The following is a 25,247-nucleotide window of genomic DNA, read 5'->3' on the forward strand; positions in this document are numbered from 1 at the left end:
AACTAATAAACACTTTTCCCAATCATTACTAATTGAATGTTTTTTAGGTCTACTACACTACGGGAAGTTAATAATATGAAATCTGTATCTTTATTTTTTCATAATTTGAATTTCAATTTTCGAATCTCCCGCCCCCAGTTCGTTGCCAACTTCGCGCCGAACCGCGTTCATTTGTCATCGATCGCAATTCGCTGGCCATCTGCCTGCGCAGTTTGCTGAGAGTTCCATTCGAGAGTGACAAGAAGGCATTATTCGCGTGCGAAACAACAGCTTTTAAATCGATTATTCTAGATATTTTATTCAAGTAAATTATTCAAAAGTCCATCGAGGCACTAGTAACATCTAGGCCCCAGGAAAACGTTTTTTAATCTAAATACAACTACACCAGAGTGTTCAGAGTGCGAAGATTTCAGACTGTGATTTTTGTATGCACACGTTTTTTTGAGGAAAACGTAATTGATTGAGTATTGAGGACGGTTTTTACAATTATCAAGAAGATTGCTATCGCCTAGAGGGGCGTTAATATCTTATATGACTTTAGAAAGATACAGAGGTGAGTTGTTATAAAATTTGTTTCATATTTGTCAAATTGTGTTGGGGGTGCAATATGGTGGTGTAAGTTAGGTTAGGTTAACTTTTTTTTTTCTACACTCTAGGTAACAAAATGTCCATACATGTGCAAGATAAAACTATAGATAACTCCAATTACAACCATTAGTTATAATTTGAATGATTCATTTATCACCATGTGTCAAAATTTTCTACAATAGACCAAATTTTAGTCTCTCCATGTACCAACATTTCTGAATATGTGCAAGACTGTGCACAAGTTCTATAAATAACATGATTAAGTTATAATTTGATCGATTGGTCTATGTCCATGTGTCAAAATTTCCAACGATAGGCAAGATCATGAACAAATTTTATTCATGAGGTTGCTTGTTTAACGATTCAGTTGATTCGTTAAACTACAACTACTAAAATGTCCATACATGTGCAAGACAGGTCTATAAATAACTTAAATTATAACCATCGGATATAATTTACTTATCTCCATTTGTCAAAATTCTCTACGATAGACAAGTTGATGAGAAAATGGTTTTTTATTTGATAATGTAGTCAATTAATTGGTTGGTGGTGTAAGTTAGGTTAGGTTAACATTTTTTTTTCGTTTTGTTACTCTGTAGGTACCAAAATGTCCATACATTTAGAAGTCAGATCTATAGATAACTCAAAATTTAACCATTGATCGATTCATTTATCTCCATGTGTCAAAATTTTCTACAATAGGCCAAGACGATGAATAAATTTTAGTCACAAGGTTGATAATTTTATTGATATCAATCTCCTGGTACCAAAACTTCTGAATATGTGCAAGACAGTTCACAAGTTCTATAAATAACTTGATTAAGTTGTAATTTGATCGATTCATCTATGTCCATGTGTCAAAATTTCCAACGATAGGCAAGATTATGAATAAGTTTCATTCATGTGGTTGTTTCTTTAACAGTTCTGTTGATTCTTTAATCCCTAGGTACCAAAATGTCCATACATGTGCAAGACAGTTTGAGATTCTTCAATTATAACTATAAGTTATAATTTGATCGATTTATTTATCACTTTGTTTCAAAATTTTCAACAATTTGCAAGATTATGAATAAATTTCATTCATGAGGTTGTTTCTTTAACAATTCAATTGATTCGTTAAACTACAGGTACCAAAATTTTCACAAATGTGCAGGACAATACATAAGTTCTTTAAACATATTGATTCAGTTATAATTTCTTGACTTATCTATCTCCTTGTGTCAAAATTTTCAACAATAGGCAAGATTATGAATAAATCCTATTTATTTATGTTTCTTTAATAATACAATTGATTTGTTAATCCCCAGCTACCAAAATGTCTATACATGTGCAAGACAGTTCATGAGATCTATAAATTACAACTATAAGTTATAATTTGATCGATTTAATTATCTTTATATCAAAATTTTCAACGATATGCAATATGATGAATAAATTTCATTCATAAGGTTATTTATTTAACAATTCAGTTGATTCGTTAAACTACATGTACCAAAATGTCTATACATGTGCAAGACAGTTCATGAGATCTATAAATTACAACTATAAATTATAATTTGATCAATCCTTTTATATCTGTGTCAAAATTTTCAATGATATGCAAGATTATAAATAAATTCTGTTTATTTATATGTTGCTTTAACAATTCAATTGATTCGTTAAACTACATGTACCAAACTTTGCACAAATGTGCACGACAATTCATAAATTCTTTAAACAACTTGATTAAGTTATAACTTGTCAATTTACTTATCTCTGTTTCAAAATTTTCAACGATATCCATTGCAACGATAAAATTAACATGTCCAGGATCTTTCATCGGTTTTATTAATAATTATTTATGAGATATAATTTGATTCATCAATCTGCGGGCACCAAAATTTCCAACGATATGCACAATGATGGATAAATTCTATTTAAAATGCTTCTTTCTTATATAATCCAATTAAATTATCATTATGCAAGTACTACTTGCAAAGATTTACAAAACTGTGAATACATTTTATTTATAAGTACTAATGGTTTTAGTAACAATTTACAAGGCTCCCTTGTTCTCAATTTAGTTGATTTATTAGTCTATACGTTTCAAATATATGGAAGACGTTAAACAAATGTCAATAATAACCATTTGTAAGGTTCTTTTATTAGTAATTTAATCGACTTCATTTTTCTAGTGCCAAAATTTTCAAATTTGTGCAAGATGATGAATACAATTTATTCGCAAGGTTCGTTCTTTGATAATTTAATTGATTTATCAGTCTACTTGTCCCAAATACATAGATGATGAATGAATGTTATTAATAACTATTTATAAGGTAGCGTCTTACTTTACTTGGCTAATTTAATCGGTTATCCGTCTACATGTGCCAAATATATTCAAGATGATGAATTTATGTTATTTTGGTAACAATTTGTAGGGTTCTTTCTTCCAAAATTTAATCGGTTTATCAATCTTGAAAGATTATATTCGATTTATCGATATTCAAAGATGAATAAATGTTATTAATAGGTCCTTTCTTTTATAATTGAATAAATTTTATTAGTAATCATTTTAAAGATTAATTTAAACATTAGTTAATCTACTGACGAGTGTTTCTATCTTCAGAAGAAATATATTTTTAATCTTAAAATTGTATATCTACTTCTCGAATTATGAAGATTTGGAAAAAAATGAGAAAATTAAAGAAACTAAGGATTAATTTTAATTTTTATCTTTAAATAAAACATTTTATATATTGTTTGCTGATTTTTGGGAATATTACAAGCAAATTTAGATAAATTTATTTTGAGAAAACAATACCTAAAAATTGTTTGCCTCAAAATTTAAAATGTTGTTTATTAGTAGGAAAACTTTTAGGATATTTAATGCTTGGATATTCTCATTTTTTTCAGTAATTTCAAGGTTTAAAATTAATATTTGGTTTTTCCAGAATGAAAGTCATTTATTTATTGCTTTTTCATTATAAAGCTTGATGAAACAACCTTCAGCAAAACGTCTTTCAAATTAATTTACTTACAAATAAAGTATAGTTGGGTTAAAAAAGTTTTTATTCTGTTTTAATGTGTTAATGTGCTTTGTCTAGTTTAAATTTGATTAGTACTTCTTTAATTTTTTTTTTGTATTTAAGACATTTTTTTTTAATTCTTGACTGATTTCACCAATATACATTAAATCACAATCTGAACAATTCATTTCATAGGCAAGATTCCTAAGGCGTTAAATATTTAGAGGATTTTCATTTATTGTAAAGAAGTCTTTATGATATTTTAAGTTATTTAGCACTTTTTGAAAGTTTTTTTGTGTTCAAGACGTTTTTTTTAAGTTTTGGCTGATTTCACCAATATACATTAAATCACAATCTGAACAATTAATTTTTTAGGTAGGATTCCTGAGGCGTTAAATATTAAAATGAGTTTCATTTATGGCAAAGAAGTCTTTATTTTGTTTTCAGTTATTTAGTACTTTTTGTGTTCAAAATGTTTTTTTTTTTTAAGATTTGGCTGATTTCACCAATACACATTAAATCACAATCTGAACAATTAATTTCATAGCAGGATTCCTCAGGCGTTAGATATTGAGAAGAGTTAATAATAAATTATTATGAATTAAATAGGATTGGTAGTCATAATTATTTACTAACTTAAATTACTAAATTAAATGCTTTTACTTCATTTTCATCCCTATTTTTATTATTCATATTTAATATGCCTTCTGCTTATAATTGATTTCTTTTGAATTATTATTTGGCTTTTGTAACATAATTTTTTCAATCAGTTTTATTTTATTGTTACAAATTTTAAAATAAAGTTTTCATGTTGAGTAATTCATAAAAGTATCATGAATATCTCTAGGACTTTAGGAAGTCCTTATAAGTTCTAAAAAAGACTACAATGTAATTTTTCTCATTTATTCTATATATAATCATGTTTTTTGGCGTCCTTATTTCTTATTTATAAAATGTTTATTATACATTCTAGTACTGAGCTAAAATTACACTATATACTAGAAAAGTCTATTAATATATTATTACTCATGTGCCTAGTGAGAAACCTAATTGAATTCAGAGAGAATTTTTCATTCATTGATTCATTTTGAGAAAATTTTATTTAGCCAATTTAGTAATAATAATACTGATACATAACTTTGTCTAAAGTTTGTATACATTCTTTTTAATATAGAACCAACAATTTGTTTATGTTTGATTTTTAATATTCATTAGAATTTTCATAATTATTTTTATTTAGTAATATTAATTTATTCACATTACTCGAGGAGAAATCTTCTATGCTTCTAACCTTGCACAAATTGTATTGAAACCACGATTTTTTTTTATTGAAACAATTCTTATAAATATCGTGTTACTACAAAAGCCAAATATTTCTTCCAAATATTTGCATTTTTTTTTAACAATTATATATTAATAAAAAAATCATTTTAACTTATAAATTTCTTTACAAGAACGCATTCAATAATAGTGTTGACCCCACGACGGTTACGTAATCGAAAATCGTGCATCTGGTGAAAGTTTTCGATCATATAATAATAATAATAATAATGGCAATGGTAATATAATACAACAAGACTACTTCGACAAGTTTTTGTATATTCGATTTACTTCCCGAAAGTGAAGGTATTTATTTTTGCAGCCAAATATTTGGCGAAACGAAATTTATTTATGTTTCTATATGGTTTCAGTTTTTACTTGAACTAAATATAATTTTAGGTGAAAATAATCCTTCAGTGGTATTGCTGCATAGTTCTCCTATTTATTATAATTTTTTAGTTCAATTAATAACCAATATAATTCATTAGTTTTGTATTCATAAAACTGTATGTGCATGTTTGTACTGTCGATTGCGAAATTTTTGAATACCTGAATTATTTGTATTTGTTCGTATTTTGTAACATTTGCTTTTGGTGATGACATGCTGAAAATACACAATAACAAATATATTGCAATACATTTGTTTATATATATATACATATATATAATATATATATATATATATATATATATATATATACAGGCATGTATATATAATTTCTGTTTCCCCTCATTACGTAATTTCAATAACATTTCGACATGATTATTATTTAATCTGTTTTCGTTATCGTATATTGTTTAATGGTAATGTCATCGAGAATTATAAATGTTTAAAAATTCTTATTTGCAATAATATAAAGTTTGTTTAGTCTTCGATTCGAAAACCAAGAATTTTTATCGGAGAGCTTATCAAAGAATTCAGAATGCTAATTAAAAATATCAGCAGCCAAAAGTAAAAAACAGTTTATTTATTAATCGCAATAAATTCTTGTAGAAATTAATATATGAACAAACTAAGTCGTATGGTATATTAGTTGCTTTTTGGTAATTATAATTTCTAAAGTACATTCTTCTTACTAATAATTTAATAAACATCATTTCTTAAGTTCAAAACTTAGGTGAATTAATGTTTAAAATTAGGTGATCACTTGCTAAATATTCCATATCCAATGCCAAACAAATTAATTTTCGACACATAAAACAAAATTCTAAATCATTTTTTTAATAAGTAGAAGTATTTTTTTGTATTGTTAAATTCTAAATGTTTTATGTGTCGAAAATTTTTATGCAATTGCAAAATCAACCCCTCAGCGAATCTTCTTTTAATTACGTTCTCTTCAAAATGTAAAATTTTTGAGTAGAAAAAATTTATATTATGGTTTAAATTGTTAATATGTTCGGTTAGCATCGTTTTGAATTGTTTCGGATTTTTTGAGTTATTTTTATGTTCATGAAGATGTCTATTACTCAGGTTAGAATTTTGTTTTGTGTCGAAAATTATTTTTTTTTAGCATTGGATATGGAATATTTAGCAAGTTGATCTTAGATTGAATAGAATTGAATAGTATGAACTAGATTCTACAAATTAATTGACTTAAGATTTAATCATAAACAGTAACTTATGACCCTGTCGTTATGCAATTGCAAAAACAGCCCTTCAGCGAATCTTCTTTTAATTACGTTCTCTCCAAAATGTAAAATTTTTGGGTTCAAAAAATCTATATTCTGGTTTAAATTATTAATATGTTCGGTTAGCATTGTTTTGAATTGTTTGGGATTTTTTGAGTTATTTTTTTGTTGATGAAGGCGTTTATTACTCAGGTTTTGGCTAGTTTCTCCGATATTAAAAAAATCGCAATTAGATCAATTAATCATATCTATAAATAAATCATACTATTATATATATTAATAAAGTCTAATAATCAGTCATAACATCAATAAAAGACTTGTAAACAATTTTAGTACAACAACTAGCACTATTTTTACCAAAACCCCTTTTAACATCGAACGACTTAGAAATCTCGTCTATCAAATAAATTGTTTGGACTGCAATTTAATTTACATAGGAGAAACGAGCCAGAACTTAAGTTTTTTATTATAGGGTAAGGCGGGGCACAAAGGTCCAATTTGACTTTATGCGCATTTATATCGTAAAAACCAAACTAAGTATATTTTTTTCACGAAATAATAGGTTAAATTAATTTTAAAGGAATTTTACGACTAATAATCTACTAATAATAATAACTACATTATTCGACTAATGCAAAATATAAATTTTAGGTGTACATTTTCTACAGAGATAACACTGTATATAACCTTGATCTAGTATAACAATTTTGTTTTAATTTATCTCTTGTAAAATTGCTTTGTTTAACTTAATTTACTCTTTATTTATTATTAGTCAGAAAAATGTACTTCAGAAATTATGATTGCCAAAAAACAACTAATATATCATACGAGATTTTGAAAATCATAGACTAAGATAGGATATTAAAAAATTTGGAACTTTTGAATTGTAAACGTAGGTACAGGACAACGTCTGTCGGGTCATCTAGTATATATATATATATATATATATATATATATATATATATATTAGATAAGAAGTTGCACAAATCGTACAACAAGGTCATTGTCGTAAGATGATGATGATGAGACGTAAACATTATTATTAAGTTATTAAAAAATCAACGCACATAATCATTTTGTTTACAAAGACTGATTTTGTCAACAATAATAGGCTATGTACAAATCACCTTAAACTTGTGGTACATGGCATCGTGCCTTAATGCCGAATATTGCTAGAACTTAGTAATAAAATACTAAGGGATGCACATCGCATCGGGCGGGAATATGTTTGGAATATGAATTAAACTGTCGCCATCTATTGATGTGGTTTTACAATAAATAAACAAATTATTATGGCCAGAATCGTTCTTTTTATGTAACAAGTTTAATATATAAGGCTATAGGCAACACCGACGTTTTATTTGGGTCAATTATAATATTATACAATATCAATTCCTAATAAGAAACCAGAAGTTTTATGTGATTCCATTACCGAAGGGGGAGTACTGTGGCGGTACAAGTAGTCAGAGAGACAATTTGCAATCCTGATTCAAATCAGAATGCACCAGAATAAATTGCATACAAATTTATATCGTGATTTCGATCCGTCCAAAATTAATTCACAAGACAACAAATTAATTCGATACATAATTTAAATCGAAACACGATTTTCAACGAATAAAATAAAAACACAAGCCGACCTTCGGAGCTTCCCAGTTGTAATAAAAAAAATCGTTTCAAGATACACGGAAGAGAAAACCTTAAAATAAATAAAACCATGTAGAAATAGTACCTAGTGTAATGCGAGTCGAACTCGTGCACTGAGGTAAAAATAATAGAATAGAATAAAAATAATATAAGTCTTTTGTATAAACATATTATTACACAATTTTATGGAGTTGTATTTATAGAAATAAAATACAAGAAATACTACTGTAACCAATAATATAAGAAATTAAAATAATATAAGATACAGTATATGTTTGACAGATGAAATTATATAATTTAGTTTTTAAATATTTTTTTTAAATAAGTAGAAATATTTCTTTGAATTGTTAAATAATTTGTTAAAATAAACCAAAACACGACATGCATGAGTTTAAAAAACTCATGCTTATAATTAATTATATACATTTTACATAATGGACTTGTTGCGTTATTTATTAAACTGAAATATGTAATTTCGTCTGCCAAACATATATACTGTTGACTTTAAATTACATAAATTACATACAAAATAATATTATTTTAATTTCTGGCACATCTCAGCTGCTTTTTGGCAATAATAATGTAGACATTACATTTTTCTTGTATCTTTATATTCTAATACTATCTAGGCTCATAATGTGACATTGCCACTTGATCTCATGGAAATCGCCGTAAGGCATTACTTTATGGGAGGAGGATCTAGAATTCTATGATTCTCTCTTAACTTTTCTACTAATTAGTGCCATTCGTCCTTCTTCTTGCCTGGAAAAAGTTTGTGTGTTTTTCAGCCGAATTTTTATCTTTTGTCGAGGTTTTCTTAAAAACGACTGAACCGATATCAAATATTTAAAAGCAATTTAACGAAACTTGTGTTTTGACTTCTATTGATAACAATAATGGTTCACCGATAATCAAAATCATCGTGGTGAACCACAATTATATCAGAAATATCGGTGTGAGAATATTTAATAATCGTTTCCGAAATTGATAAAAATATTTGGCATTTCCACTTCCTCTGTTTATAACTCGATTGCTAATTTTGATTGAAAATTTAATTGAAATTTAGACTGTGTATCTATTACATTTCCGCCGTAAAAATTCCCAAAACAAAAATCTATCTTCCATCACATAACCTCTGCCAATTTTGTCACTCAAAATTATTTTTTGTTTTCGAAATTTTTAAGTAAGCACTTTTTATGTCACCGATCCGAGAACGTTTGAAAATTATGAAAAACAGACCAGAAGATGATGCCAAAAGTATCGTACGACGATATCGCTACGATAATTCTATAAACAAATTAAAAAATTGATAATTTTGTAAATTATCAATTCAAAAATTGTTAATTTAACTCCGATGACAAGACTACGACGAGAAGAATGCACAACGCTTCTTTTCTGCTGGAAAAACCTTCAAAAATTGAATCTGGCCATTTTTTCTGATGGGATAAAAAAGGACGCCTTCGAAAGCGTCTAAACTTTGGGGCTTAGATGCGTCCAATATTATAAATTTGTTGAAAAAAAAAACTGGATACTAACCAAAAAAAAGTCCACATGACCCAAGAAATGTAAGTAACCAAATACTAAATAAAAGGATGGTAAGGATAAGTTTAAGGATACAGTCTTTGGTGTTTTTTTTTCTATCTATTAAAAAGGTTGTTTTACCATTTCGCATTTATTTAGTTATCAGTGTCGACGTCGAATATTATGCAGGTTTGACGTAAATCGCGAAAAATAAAATAATCAATCGCGATTTTACGTCATTGCGAAATCCAATTACCTAATGTGGTAATGTTAGCTTTATGCAATAGTTTTATAAAGATAAAAATGTTTAAGATGAAGGAAACTTAGGAACTAGGTGTAAGCCAAAGCTTTCAAACAAAATTATAATTAAAAGCGCGGCTCATTATTCCGAACTTCATTGAATTTTCATGATTTTTTTTTATGAATTCACATTTAGTATTTTTGGATGTTTAATTAAAATCCACTCTCTTCGATTCTATAATTTTTATAGAACATTTTTACATTTTTATACATTTTTTTTAAATTTTTATAATGTTTTTCGATTTTACAAGTCTACTATTTCTATTCTAGTACCCTACTTTTTCTATACTACTATTTTTATACTATTTTTTTTTCATTCTGCTTTATATATTCTATTTTATTCGTTCTGTTACTTTCAATTCTACTTTCCTACTTTTTTCCATTTTTTTATATTTTTTTCTATGCTAATATTTTTACTACCTATTTTTTTATTCTTAATTTAATTTTTTTCAATTTCTATTTTTTTTATTTTTTCTAATTTATTCGTTCTACTTACGTGTGCCTACTTTCTTCTATTTATTTTATTTTTTCTATGCTTTTTTATCTATTTTTTCATGATATACTATTTTTTCTATTATTTTTCTAATTTTTATATAATCTTACTCTGTTATTCTGCTATTTTCATCGATTCTCTAATTTATTATTTTTCTATTCTATTCTTCTTCTATTTTACTATTTATTACTATTTTGTTATAATTGCTAATATTTTCTAGTAATTTGTTACATTTGCTACTATTAAGCTATACGGCTATATTTGCTACTATTCCATGGATTTTTCTTTATTTTTTCTATTTTTTATCATTTTATTTATTACTCTACTATTTCACTATTCTATTGTATTATTTTTTACTCTATTATTTCCAATGTTAGTATTAGTGTTACTATTAGTTCCAATGACTATTCTACTATTTTTTCTATTTTCTTCTATTTTACTATTTTATTTTTTATTTTTTCTATTTTTGCTATTCTATTTGTTACTATTTTACGATTTTCTAGTATTTCTTAATATCTATTTTGCTATTTCCTAATGGTTTTTTATTTTTTTTCTGTTTTAATATTTCTCACTATTCTATTTTGTTTTCTATTTTATTTTCTGCTATTCTATTTTTTCTATTTTTTTATTCTAATATTTCTGTTTTTCTGATTTTCGACTATTCTACTATTTTTTCTATTTTCATCTATTATACTATTTTTTCTTTTTTTTTCTATTCTACTATTTTTTTCTATTTTCTGCTATTTATTCCATTTTACTATTTCCTAATATTTTTCAATTAGTTTTTGTTTTAACCTTTCCTATTATTTTATCTTTATTTTACTATAATCTAGTATTCTTACTATTTCTTACTGATTTACTATTTTTTAGTATTTTTCTATTTTATTATTTCCTATATTTACTAATGCTAGTTACTTTTCTCAATAATTGCTTCTATTTTACTATCTTTTTCCTTTTGTATTATTTTTATTTTTATTAAGAATAGAATAGTAAAATAGTAGAAAACAATAGAATGATAGAAAATAGGAAAAAACTTGAAACATATATAAAATAAGAGAATAGATACCAGTATTCTCTTATTTTATAGATTTTTTAGTTTTTTTTTTCTATTTTCTATCATTCTATTGTTTTCTACTATTTTACTATTTTATTCTTTAATTTTTTAATATTTATTTCCTTCTTCTATTTCCTCCCATTTGTTTTTTTCTATATTGCAAAATTTTATATTTTTTCTTATTGAATTTGCTACTATTCTATTTCTTTCTATTTTACTATTCTACTATTTTTTCTTTTTTCTATTTTATACTATTCTTCTAATTCTTCTAATTCTATTTTCTACTATTTTATTTTAATATTTTGTACAATCTTCCTATTTCATTCTATTTTAATCTTCTACTATTTTTTGTTCTCTTTTCTGTTTGACTATTTCCTACTATTTTCTTCAAATACACTCATTTTTCTGATTTTTACCGTTCCATTTTCAATTCTATAACCTTTTTTTACTTTTTTGTTCTCATTTTATTCTCATTTCTTACTATTTCGTTCTTATTCTTTGTTTTTTTTTTATTTTTTACTATTCAAATTTTTCTTATACTATTTTCTACTATTTATTCTATTTTACTATTTTACTATATTTATTTTATTTTGTACTATCTTCCTATTTTATTTTATTTTACTGTTCTACTATTTTTTCTACTCCTTTCTGTTCTACTATTTCTTAATATTTTCTTCACTTTTATTCTATTTTTTTTATTTTGTACTATTTTCTTCAATTTCAATATTTTTTTCTAATTTTTTTTACTGGTCTATTTTCTATTCTAACTATATTTTTTTACTTTGCTCTAATTTACTCTTTAGTTTTTCTATTTCACATTCACAGAACATTTTTTTCTTACTATTTCGTTCTTGTTTTTACTATATTATAATTTCGTTCTATTCTATTTCTTTTTATTATTTTTGTTTTCTCCTATTATTTTTGTTTTCACTATTTGTTTTCATTTACTATTATTTTCTCAAATAATAGTAAAAACAGAAATAATAGGAGTAAACAAATAATAAAAAGACATAGAATAGTAAGAAACAAAGGTACAGAGTAAAAACAAGAACGAAATAGCAAGAAAAAATGTACTGAGAAATAGAAGTTATTGTTTTTTTTAGTAATTTTCCCAATTATTATTTTTTTATATCCTCTATTTTTCGGTTCTACTACTTTTCTATTCTATTATTTTTAACTATTTTATTCTTATCAACAATTACCTGGTCGATTTATACCAAAAACTAATCAGCATAATTCCCAATTAAGCAACTCGTATTTTCTGCCGATAAGATAAACTTCCCTTCGGGATGTTTATATTTTTCGTTTAGGAATTCATCAACATGCAATGATGGTGGTATGTAGTTAATTGTTAGTACTAATCAAAAGTCAATTATCGCATTTTTGTTTGGCAATATGGTAGCAATATGCGATTTTGTGGTGGAATTTGATTCTTTCCTTATCTCGACAATTTTGCCTTGTTGTTTACGCGAAGCGTTTTGTTCAACAATTCGAAATTTGATTAGATATGGTAACACACTACAGTACATATTACACAGGGATAGTAAACTTAGTTGTAGAAAACGATTGAAGTAAAACTTATTTGCTACTGTACAAGATAGAATTTGAGTAAAAGTAAATACACCATATAACAATTTTGAATAATGTTTATTAATAATATGATGCTAATACTCGTGATGCACACATTTATTAGTGTCGACCAGTGTACACTTTTATATAATGAATTATGAATTATATATTTATAATAGCATTAAAAATATGTATAATATTTAAAAACAATAATGTAATTGAAATCATACTTGAAATTTGACATGATCGGTTTGTCATTGTAATTAGCATTTAGAAGAGAAATGAAGTAATTGCTGATTAATAAATTCTATAATAATAGTTCAAACAGTGAACATTGTGTTAAACAACGCCTAAACAAATATTGTTTTCGCAACTTCACTCATCGTGTAATAATTGTGTTTGAAGAACTTCATGTAATTAAAATTAGCATACATTCATTGACTGCTTGTATTTTTTTTTATTTTTTCGCTGGCGATATGATACATATTGAATGATTGATATGATATCATGGCATATTGACGAAACGCGATTAAAAAAAAGAAACGTTGAGGATGATAGCCCTTTTCGGAGTTCTCTATTGTATTTACTACAGTATCCATTCCGAAAAATAAAAAATCAAATTTATTCAGAAAGGACTATGGTAATGCAATATATGAAAAAGTAAGGTTATCTGTTTGTTGAACTAGAAATTTTATGAAAAGGAAAGGATTTGAACACATTAAGAACACTGAATAGAAATTATTTAAACGACCTAAATAAATATATGTACTAGTGCTATCTGACGTAGTTGTGTTGCAAACATTTATAGAGTGTAGAAATTTTACATTTTCAAACCAGTTTAAATAATTTTTAGACATTTAAATCCATTTTAAAATATTTTCAAACCATTTTCTGACATTTTGAATCATTTTCAGACATTTTAAATCGTTTTCAGACATTTTAAATCATTTTCAGACATTATAGACCATTTTCAGACATTTTAAATCATTTTCAGACATTTTAAATCATTTTCAGACATTCTAGACCATTTTCAGAAATTTTAAAACAATTTCCAGACATTTTAAATCATTTTCAGACATTTTAATCCATTTTAAAATATTTACAAACCATTTCCAGACATTTTGAACCATTTCCAGCAATTTTAAATCATTTTCACACATTTTAATCCATTTTAAAATATCTACAAAACATTTACAGACATTTTAAATCATTTTCAGACATTTTAAATCATTTTAAAATATTTTAAAACATTTTAAAACCATTTTCAGTAATTTTCAGACATTTTAAACCATTTTCAAACATTTTGAAGAAAAACTTTTTTAGGCGCGACTAGGGTGTAAATCCGAACAAATGCAACTGAAATTACATTACGCCCGAAGTGTACGTCATTCGTTCTTGATGAAATCATTTGAATACGGGTCGATTGTGATTAGTCGTCGTGTATGTGAATAGAGATCTGTCGTTGTATCGACAAGGAAATCTGCATAGATAAATAAAAATAAACATTTTAAGGTTACATGGTAGTACAAATCTGGATTTAATGAAAAATGCCTGAATCAGAAGAATATTTTATGCCGTTCCTTGAAAATAATAAAACAAATTAAACATTTGTGCCGTGTACTAAACGTAAGTTTATTGATTAGAAATTATTTCTATATTATTCATAGTTTCTGTAAATCTTTGAAATTATTAAAATGGAAAATATGTTTAGGCAAGACAGATATTACAGCTGATCAAAGAAAGAGACTCTATCGCCAGCGAAAAAGTAAAAAAAATACAAGCAGTCAATGAATGTATGTTAATTTTAATTACATGAAGTTCTTCAAACACAATTATTACATGATGAGTGAAGTTGCGAAAACAATATTTGTTTAGGCGTTGTTTAACATAATCCACTATGCAATTACTTCATTTCACTAATGAAGGTTCATTTCAAAATGCTAATTACAATTATTGTTTTTATATATTATACATATTTTAATGCTATTATAAATATATACTTTATAATTCATCACTGTATAAATGTGTATAATGGCCGACACTAATAAATGTGTGCATCACGAGTGTTACTACCATATTACTGATGAACATTAATCAAAATTGTTATATGATGTATTTATTTTTACTTAAATGCCATCTTGTACAGTAGCAAATAAGTTTTACTTCAATCGCGTGTGAACCTTACGCGCACTCTTATTTCTATATATAATATATATATGCAATTCGACATTTATGTTAAACCTTATTTCAATTTCAATTTATATTTTTTTTTTAAAGGTTTTGTATCCCTGGTTTTTGTTCCCGATATAAACGCCACGCAGCAAGTCGGCTCGCACGATATCGTCGGTTATAATTATTCTCATTAGTGTCTCCGTGTTAGAAAACGGTGCTTCGTTGAAAAAAAATTACACAAAAATTGCGCAACACACAAACCTAGTTTAGTGCAAAATAATTTTAATATAAAAAACACTATTGTTTATCCAAAGTACCATCAACGGGCATATGTCTACGATCCCCCCGAACATGATAATAGGTGACACGACGACGGCCTTGCTGGGGTTAAATCTGACTTTTGATCTAATTTTGAGGCCGATGTGCTGTTTTAGTTGACAAGAACAACCATTCGTTTTGCATTGATGATGATTTTGAGTTTGTAGTGTACAAACACAGGTTTTTTGTGGTTATTTCCTTAGCATAGTCGCCACCACGTGTTCGCAAAAGGTGACGCAATTGGACGGAACAGATGTGAGTAGATAGAGGTTAAGTGGAATTTCGAGTTTTGGGTAAAATGTGGGAATAGATGTTGTTTTGATAGAAATAAGTTTTTTTGATTTTTCAATACAATTCAATTATTCTTATTGCACCAAAGGGTATATTTTTTATAAATATGTTTATATATGTAAATTTTAATATGCGTATTAGTAAATCAGTAAGGTTCTGTGTTATGAGTGCAATGAGTATAAAACTATTGGCTGGAAAGGTTTTAAAATGTCTGAAAATATTCGAAAATAGTTTAAAATGTCTGATAATGTTCGAAAATTGTTTTAAATGTCTGAAGGTAACTAAAAGTTGTTTAAAATGTCTGAAAATATCCGAAAATTGTTTAAAATGTTTAACAATGTCCGAAAATGGTTTAAATTGTTCAAAAATGGTTTAAATAAATATCTGAGAATATCCGAAAATGGTTTGAAGTGTTTCATACTGTTTTATGGTTTAAATGTCCTCAAAATGCCTAAAAATGACCAAAAATGGCTAAAAATGACCGAAAATGGTTTAAAATTCTGAATATGATCTGAATGTCTGAAAATGGTTTTAAATGTCCGAAATTGGTTCAAAATGTCTGAAAATTACCGAAAATAGTTCAAAATGTCTGAAATTAGTTTAGAATGTCTGAAAATGGTTTAAAATGATCGAAAATGTTTGAAAATGGTGTAAAATGTCTAAAAATGGTCGGAAATTGTTGAAAATGTTTGAGAAATGTTTAAAACTTCTGGAAATAGTTTTAAAATATTTTAAAATGGATTACAATGCCTGAAAATGATTTAAAATGTCTGAAAATGATTTAAAATTTCTGGAAATGGTTCAAAATGTCTGAAAATGTTTTAAAATTGTATAAAATGGCCCGTAAAATGTATAAAAATGCCCGAAAATTGTTTAAAATGTCTGAAACTATCTGAAATGTATTTAGAATGTTTGAAAATATCTGAAATTTGTTTAAAATCTCTGAAAAAGTCCGAAAATGGTTTAAAATGATTCCAATGTTTTGAAATATCTCAATATTTAAAAATCTTCTAAAATGTCTGAAATTAGTTTAAAATGTTGTAAAATGTCCGAAATTTTTTTAAATAATAAAAAATGTCTGAAAATGACCAAAAATGGTTTACAATGTTTGAAAATGTTCGAAAATAATTTAAGATGCCTGAAAATGGTTTGAAAATATTTTCAAATGGATTAAAATGTCTAAAAATGATTTAAAATGTCTGAAATTGGTTTAAAATGTCTGAAATTGGTTTAAAATGTCCGAAAATGGTTTAAGATGTCCGAAATTGGTTTAAAATATCTAAAAATGGTATAAATCGTCCGAAATTGGTTTAAAATGTCGGAAAATGGTGTAAAATGTCGGAAAATGTCTGAAAATGATTTAAAATGCGAATATGGTTTAAAATGTCTTTATTCCAAATTGTTTGGAAATTATGAGCTTTTAAGTGCAACCTTAGAGCTTCTTCCTTAGAGAAATTATGGCCATTTTTTGATTATTATGGTACACTTTTACTAATTTTGTTCATTTAAACTTTAGATCCCTAATCGTTAATAACATTTCTGGAACCACAATCAAAAATAATGATACAATTGCCCCAAGTTGTCTATACAATTAGAACACTATTTGTCAAACATGAATTTAAAATTATCAAAATTGATCGATTTTTAAAGGTCCTCCTGCAAAAAATGTAATAAAGTGTCTAGGCAAATTATATCAAAAATTGGCGCATTTGATCAGAATTCTAAAATAGTAAAATACTGAATAAAAAAAATTGGTCAAAAAAATAAAAACGTAAAAAAACAGTTACGATAATAAAGAAAACATGAGCATTTTATTACCACTACAATGATGTACATCAAGATCCATTATAAAGCTAAGGCATTTTAAGAACGAATTTTGTGCATTTGTGTTTTATTTTTTCTGCAATTTGACTAGCAATATGTGCCAGCAAATATTTAATAATTTAACTAATATTTGTTTTTTCTCTTGCAGAGACATCAGTACTCCGAGGCGTCGATCGGTCAGCTTGCGCGCCAAGTTCACACAGTGCGAAGTGTATGACTCCAACTAGGCGCCGCCACTGCTATAGGTAAAAAGACACACTTGCACACTTTCGTATGAAATAACCAATTGATTTCCTGTATCTTTTATCCCCCAGGCAATCAAAATTTTCGAGTAATAGACATCGAAAGTTGCAGCCCTTTAGGGAAACGTGAAGGGGGTCGCCGCCGCCGCACCACGACGACGACGACGAGGACGACGAGAGTAGAGAAGCAGCAACTGCAATTGCAGTAGCCAAGGAGCAGCAAATACGACCAGCAAATCATCTGCAATATCATCACTCCTCATGCACAACCTCAATCATAGACAACGTCAGTCGCAAACTTTAGACACTTACACGCACCGCTAACTTTTGGAAATAGACACACATTTTAATAGATACAGGTAAGTGGTAATAATAATATAGGGTCCGTCAGATAACTTTTTTTTTGAAAATGCTATATATAAATGTCGGAAAATGTTCGAAATTGGTTGTCAAATATCTCCCTTCCGCCTTTTTGTATTATAAACCAAGAGCAAAAAAGCGGAAGGGAGATATTTGACAACCTAATATAAACTACTGAATATTTTCTCAATCTAAATCTTTTCTATTTGAAAGTGCAATCCTTCTGGTTAATAATCAAAAATAATTGCATAAATTCTAAATTGCTACCAATAAAAAAAGTTATATTGCGGACCCTATAATAATCAAAATCTTTGTTAGAAATCTTTTTAACTTCCCGTAGGGCAAGTTATAGTAATCGCAAAAAAATCGAAAATGAAAATTTTTATATATCTTTACGTTTCAGAGGTTTCTGAACATTTTGGCATACCTTAGAAAAAATGGATGTATGTGTGTGTGTGTGTGTGTGTGTGTATGTATGTATGTGTGTGTATGTATGTGCGGATACAAATTTTCGTCGACGATTTCGGGAACACGGATCAACCGATTTGAATAATTCAAAAAACATTCGATCCGTATTGATAAGGAGACGTGCTGATTAGTTTTTGGCAAAGGCAGGTCAAGCCGTTCCGAAGATACGGGGCAAAAAGTTCCGAAAACGGTAACTCAGTTTTTAAGAGAACGGAGCGTCCGATTTTAATAATTCAAAAAACATTTTATTTGTATTGACAAGATGAAGAATCGATACAACTTTCATGAAGGTAGGTCCAGCGGTTTCGGAGATATAGAGGAAAAAGTAAAAAAATGAGCCATTTGGCGGTCAAAAATGATCATTAGACATATGCACATCAAATTATAAGACATTTTATAGAGATTTTAACAATGAGTATACATTTTGTTAACATTCCTATCGGTTCCGTACCAATGCTTATGCGTTAGACAGCGACGCGGCGCTTACGCGCTTTATATTTTGTCCCTATGTAGTTAAAGCAGTACGATTGCTTTGAAAAAAAAGTTCAGATCTTCCACAATATGTCAAAATAAAGAAAAAAAAAATTTTTTCAAAAAAAAAAATTTTTTTTAAAAAAAAATTTTTTTTAAATTTTTTTTTTTTTTTCAAAAAAAACTAATTTTTTGTCCAATTTATAGTTTCTCAAAAATCTTATTTTTTCAAAGTAATTTTTTTTCAAAAATGTTAATCGTTTTAAAAAATAATAATAATTTTTGGTACGGGAAGTTCCAGCAATTTGCCTTAAGGCACGATGCCCTAATTGCCTTAAGACAGAATTCCACTTACAGCTAGTTAGTCTTCCATTTAATACATTTTATCTACGATTTTTTATACTTTGCATCCAATATCCTAGCAAGTCGTCGACCAAATTAGTGCAGTAAACGGAGAGGAAAAAAGAGTATAACCTCTGAATTTTTTTTACTGTGCTCCGAATTTGCATGAAATTTTAGAATTAGGTTCATCTTACCCTCAAGTTCAAATGTGAAAACAATTTGGGTTGCGACCCCTTAATGAATAAGTGACTATTGAGCTGTTTTATCGCTAGAAAACGTTTTTAATATTAAAGGATACAATTAAAAAGTATTTTCTAATACATTTACCTTGCAATAAAATCATTTTCAACCCTTAATTAGCATTTTTTTAAGTCTTCTATTTAATACATTTTATCTACGATTTATACTTTGCATCCGATATCCTCCCAAGTCGTCGACCAAATTAGTGCAGTAAACGGAGAGGAAAAAAGGGTATAACCTCTGATTTTTTTTACTGTGCTCCGAATTGCATGAAATTTTGGAATTAGGTTCATCTTAACCTCAAGTTCAAAAGTGAAAACAATTCGGGTTCTTCTCAATTGTGTAATTACATTTTTTTAAATAACTACGGAAATCGATAGAAGAACTAATTATAAGAAAAAATTGTCTTTTATATTTTTCCAAAAAACTAATACTTTTCAAGTTACTGTCCACTAAAGATTCATATATTTTTGGCGTTTTTCTTCGTTTTTTTTGCAAATATCTCCTAAAATATACATTTTACGGAAATCATGTAATGAACAAAATACTGTCAATAAAAATCTTAATAAATCGGTGTTTTATAAAGTGTTCTAGGAATAATATTAAACCAGATTTGAAGGAGCAAAGTCATTTTTGATTTCGTTCAAGATTTAATTGCTGTATTTAAAGCCATCTACTGGCGAGGTTTTTCATTTTGTGCATTTCGGTGAAACTGGGTTTTATAGTGCTCAACATAAGCTTTAAAATGAGTGCTGTTACAAGTTTTTTGCGTGTAAAATGAGTGAGCTATCATGCAAATAAGAAGCATATACGATGTTTTTTTCTTTTAAATCATATGGTTTAATGAGCGCCATTTCCACCAGAATTAAAGTAATTCACATTCCATCTAGAATTCACTTCATTATAGACATCTTGATGGATTCTAGAATTTTGAATTCAGTTTACTGCACTATGTCATCCTTTTTGATGCTTTTGGCATTCCTAATGTTTCCAAACAAGTTTTCTTCAAATGGAACAAATCTTTGAATCTTCTTGTTGATCCATTCTATCTTCTGCTACTCCACATTTAACCATATTAACTTTGTCCTATATTGGCTTTCAATTTCCTGCATTTTGTCCATCCAATAAATTTATCCATGTTGAAATGCATCAATGTTTGTCCACATATCTGAATCTCGTTAAATATTGTTTTCCATCATTTTTCTTCAACGCTAGGCAGGTCCATGGCATGCTTCACCTACTTTTGCCTTAGTTCTTTTTCATTATTATGTCTTTTTGGCATGTTTTGCTTCTTGTTGGGATCCATAAGCATGTTTTGGCTCCAAATGTGTCATATAAACCATTCCATTTTTATTTTTGTTGGTCCTTGGCTCTGATCTATGGAGAGTTTTGTTCCATTATTTGCTGATGAAGACCTTTAATTTATCTTTGTTCATGCCTCCAATATGGAAATTTTCTTTTAACTTTATCAGTTTTTTTTTGGCAAATCAAGAATCAGTTGTCATCTTTGACCATGCATTTGATCAATATAAGGTTTTGCTCTAAATTTTGTCAATTTCTTTAGCAAATTAAGAATCATTTTACTGACCATAAGCGTTCTTCTTGTCCATGCTTATGATCAAAATTAAGCTTCAGATTATATCAATTTTTTAGCAAATTAAGAATCATTTTGCTTGTTAACATTGTTGACATCTTTATTGATGCCTCTGATCAATATAAAGTCTTGATTCATATTTTACCAACTTCTTTCTTATCAAAAATCAGTTTTCTTTGTCACTAGAGTTCCTTTAAATCTTTGTCCAAGTCTCTGAAACATATTAGGTTGTCAAATATCTCCCTTCCGCTTTTTTGCTCTTGGTTTATAATACAAAAAGGCGGAAGGGAGATATTTGACTTTTTTGATATTTTTATAAATAGCCTTGTTCGAAATATATCATCTTAGACAACTTAAGAATCAACTTGCTTTTTGGTAATTTCTCGTCTCTGATCCATAGAAAGCCTTCCTAAAAATTAGTTTTCTTTGTCCCTGATCAATGTAGAGCCTTCATCCAAATTTTATCCCATTCTTTTTAATTCAACTATCACGTTGCTTGTCAATAGTGTGCTCTTTGACTATGCTTCCAAATTTATTTATGCCTTCCTAAGTTCAGCAGGATCATTTTTCTTCACATCATTGTCCATGTCTCTGATCCTTCGAAAACTTTGCTACAAATATATTATCTTCCAATCCAAATTTTCTACTTGCCTGTTAGACATTATTTTTATATCTTTATCTAAATGTCTGATCCTTTAAGATCTTGGTTCAAATTTATTTTACAGAAATGAAGAATCAATTGTCAGTAGAGTTCTCTTTTATCTATCTTCTTGCTCATATTTTCTATCCATATAGAATTTTGCTCCAATTTCAATTCTTCCACAAATCCAAGATTTTGCTTTTCATTAACAGAGAACCCTTTTCCGATTTTAGCAATTTACCAATATTATTTACCAATAGACATTATATTCATTTTATATCTTTGTCCATATGTCTGATCCTTCAAGATCTTGGTCCAAATTTATTTTTTACAAATGAAGAACTAATTTTGTTTATCAGTAGAGTCCTCTTTTGTCGTTGCTGCTCATATTTCTGATCCATGTAGAATTTTTTGTTATATTTATTATTATCATTCACTTATTGTTTTTATTTTATTTGTTTTTCTATAGTATTATTTTTATTATTCGGAAATTTTATTTATTTTACTTATTAATTTTATTATTATTATTTGCTTTTATTTTATATTAAATCAACATACGACGGTAATCATTTTATTGAAAATTCTATCCTTTATTTTGTGTTCTTTTTATTTAATTCATATAATCGTTCTTTGCTGTTACTAGATGTTAATTTTTTAGCAGTTGTAACAAATATAGTAATTAAAAAAAAGTAGAATTTTGCTCCAATTTCAATTTTTTACACCAATCAATGATTTTGGTTTTCATCAGTATTTTGTCGTGATTTCTGATCCACACAATCTTTCTCTGTATTTGACATTTTATTAATATTTTGGATAATTTAGCTTGTCAGTAGTATCCCTTTTTATCCAACTTTAATAAAAATATTATCATTTCAGGTTACATAAAATAGCTTTCAAAATTCGGCCGCCAAAGACCAGCCTGACCGCCAAGCGGACCCCAAACAAGTAATAATAAAATTATTATTAATACTAAAGTTATAAAATTATTTATGCTAATAAACATATATTGATTATAGTTGATAATAAAGTAAATAATATATTATATATTGAAGTTAGAATTTTTTTCAAGTCTTATCTATTTTTTTTCTTTTAGATCTGACCATCGCCCAGCGAGTGGCGTCCAGACCACCAGCTGAAACCAACTTTTAACCAAAACAAACACCACTCCAGACCAATACAACAATATTATTGCAAATTTAAAACCAAACCCAAATCAAATCAAATTTATTCCTTCATCGATTCCCTAAAACACTACCAGACAGAATGGGCAGTCTTAACGTGAACCGCAGCGTCAGCGACGCCTTCTACCGCTACAAAATGCCCAGACTCTGCGCTAAAGTAGAGGGCAAGGGCAACGGCATCAAGACGGTCATCGTCAACATGGTGGACGTGGCCAAGGCACTGGGCAGACCAGCCACATGTAAGGGATAATAGTAATAGACTCATGAATTGACCTATCGATAGTTTATGTATGGTTAAGGGGCACAACTAGTGTGAAATTTTCAAAAAATCGAATTTTCAATTTTTCCATATTCCGATAGGTTATACCTTTAAAAATAACATACCAAAATTTTAAATCGATATTTTAAATAGTTTTTGAGTCACAGCCATTTAAAGAGTATATATAGTATTAGGTTGTCAAATATCTCTCTTCCGCTTTTTTGCTATTGGTTTATAATACAAAAAGGCGGAAGGGAGATATTTGACAACCTAGCTTAATTAATTTTAAAACTAGAATTGATATTAACAAGTATGTATCAACATGTATCTAATTTTTTTTTAATTTTCTTTTAATTTAAGGGACACAACTAGCGTGAAATTTTCAAAAAATCGAATTTTCAATTTTTCCATATTTCGATAGGCTATACCTTTAAAAATAACATATCAAAATTTTAAATCGACATCTTAAATAGTTTTTGAGTCACAGCCATTTAAAGAGTATATATCTAGTATATAGTATAACGATCGTTTTATCTTTAAACGCGTTTTTCTCGAAACAGCATTTATTCGAATTTGCTGCAGCGATTACTCAAAAACAAATGATCCGATCACTACCAATTTTTTTTACATGTTCTATATATAGTTCTGCGTAAAATGACCTATCGATTTTTTGATCGGATCAAAAATCGAATTTTGGCTGTCCAAAAACGACCAAAATTTTGGGTAAAATTCGACTGTTTTTTAAAAAAAACGCCGTCATTTTGTCAATTTTTGATTTTTTCGTAGTTCATTTTACATACAATATTATCTAGTTTAACGAGATTTTTTTTTTTTTAATTTTTCTTCCAATCACTGCAGCAGTGAAGGGACTTTATGTCGCGCCGTTGGAGATCGACGATAACTTAAAAAATATTTCATTTTTTTCTTCAAAAATTTCACTATGTATTCTTAAAACATGTATAAATATATTCCTAAAATTTTGAAATGATTGATAAAGTAGTGTTTTTAATATAAACTCCCAAAAATCAGCTTTTTTAAGGCAGTTACACTAGTTGTGCCCCTTAATGGTGGTTGTAGGGTTTACACAAAAACCTACATTTCAGAAAACCGGTTTTCGAATTTTAATTTTACAAAAAACCGGTTTTAACCGGTTTTCGAGTTTTATATAGAAAATAAATTTTTGCTCGAATATTCTGTAATTTATCCGCAAATTTAATGTAATTTAGAGCAGTGTTTGACCGAATTTATTTATTGTTCAATTTTATAGATAGCAAACAAAATTATTTTGATTTTAATTAGTAGAACTGAAAAATAATAGTTTATCTTGATTAAATAACTTTGAAAATGATTAATCGTTATTCATGCATCATTTTCACATATAAGAATGAAAATATTTTTATGATAGTGAAAGGAAAGTTTTCGAATAAATTAAAATACATTTTTAAATAAAAAAATTCATTAAATTAAAAAAAAAATTAGGTGCATGTTGATACATATATGTATCAACTTCCTTTGCTCAAACTTAAAAAAAAAACGGTTTTAAACCATAGAAGCCACAAATTAAATAACAAAAAACTTAGAATTATTATATCATGCTTTAAAAACAATTGAGCATAATTCGGTCGCAAGTATGAGAGTATTTTCTATTTCAGGAAATTTTGTAAGTAAACAAAGGACATGTCTAAGTAGCAATTCGATAGGCGATCTCAGTATTTTGAA

At 27.5% G+C, this 25,247-nt stretch overlaps 1 protein-coding gene across 2 annotated transcripts in view; it reads left to right on the plus strand.

Moving 5' to 3' along the window:
* The first annotated feature begins 207 nt into the window (after positions 1 to 207).
* The window catches only part of LOC113389145 (eukaryotic translation initiation factor 5), a 35,633-nt gene continuing 10,593 nt past the window's right edge, over positions 208 to 25,247 (plus strand). The window contains exons 1-5 of one of the 2 annotated variants that reach the window (XM_026626198.1): positions 208 to 553; positions 17,880 to 17,976; positions 18,046 to 18,332; positions 22,965 to 23,033; positions 23,182 to 23,508. In XM_026626198.1, the coding sequence (XP_026481983.1) occupies positions 23,352 to 23,508 (157 nt within the window). In that variant the 5' untranslated portion in view covers positions 208 to 553; positions 17,880 to 17,976; positions 18,046 to 18,332; positions 22,965 to 23,033; positions 23,182 to 23,351. Of the gene's footprint in view, positions 554 to 15,627; positions 15,872 to 17,879; positions 17,977 to 18,045; positions 18,333 to 22,964; positions 23,034 to 23,181; positions 23,509 to 25,247 lie in introns of those variants that run through there. The other variant, XM_026626199.1, reaches the window with a different exon arrangement.

The sequence above is a fragment of the Ctenocephalides felis genome, unplaced genomic scaffold (genome assembly GCF_003426905.1).
Source record: "Ctenocephalides felis isolate EL2017-DRISC unplaced genomic scaffold, ASM342690v1 CF-g0.4_SCAFFOLD_03573, whole genome shotgun sequence".
Classification (NCBI taxonomy): Eukaryota; Metazoa; Arthropoda; class Insecta; order Siphonaptera; family Pulicidae; genus Ctenocephalides; species Ctenocephalides felis.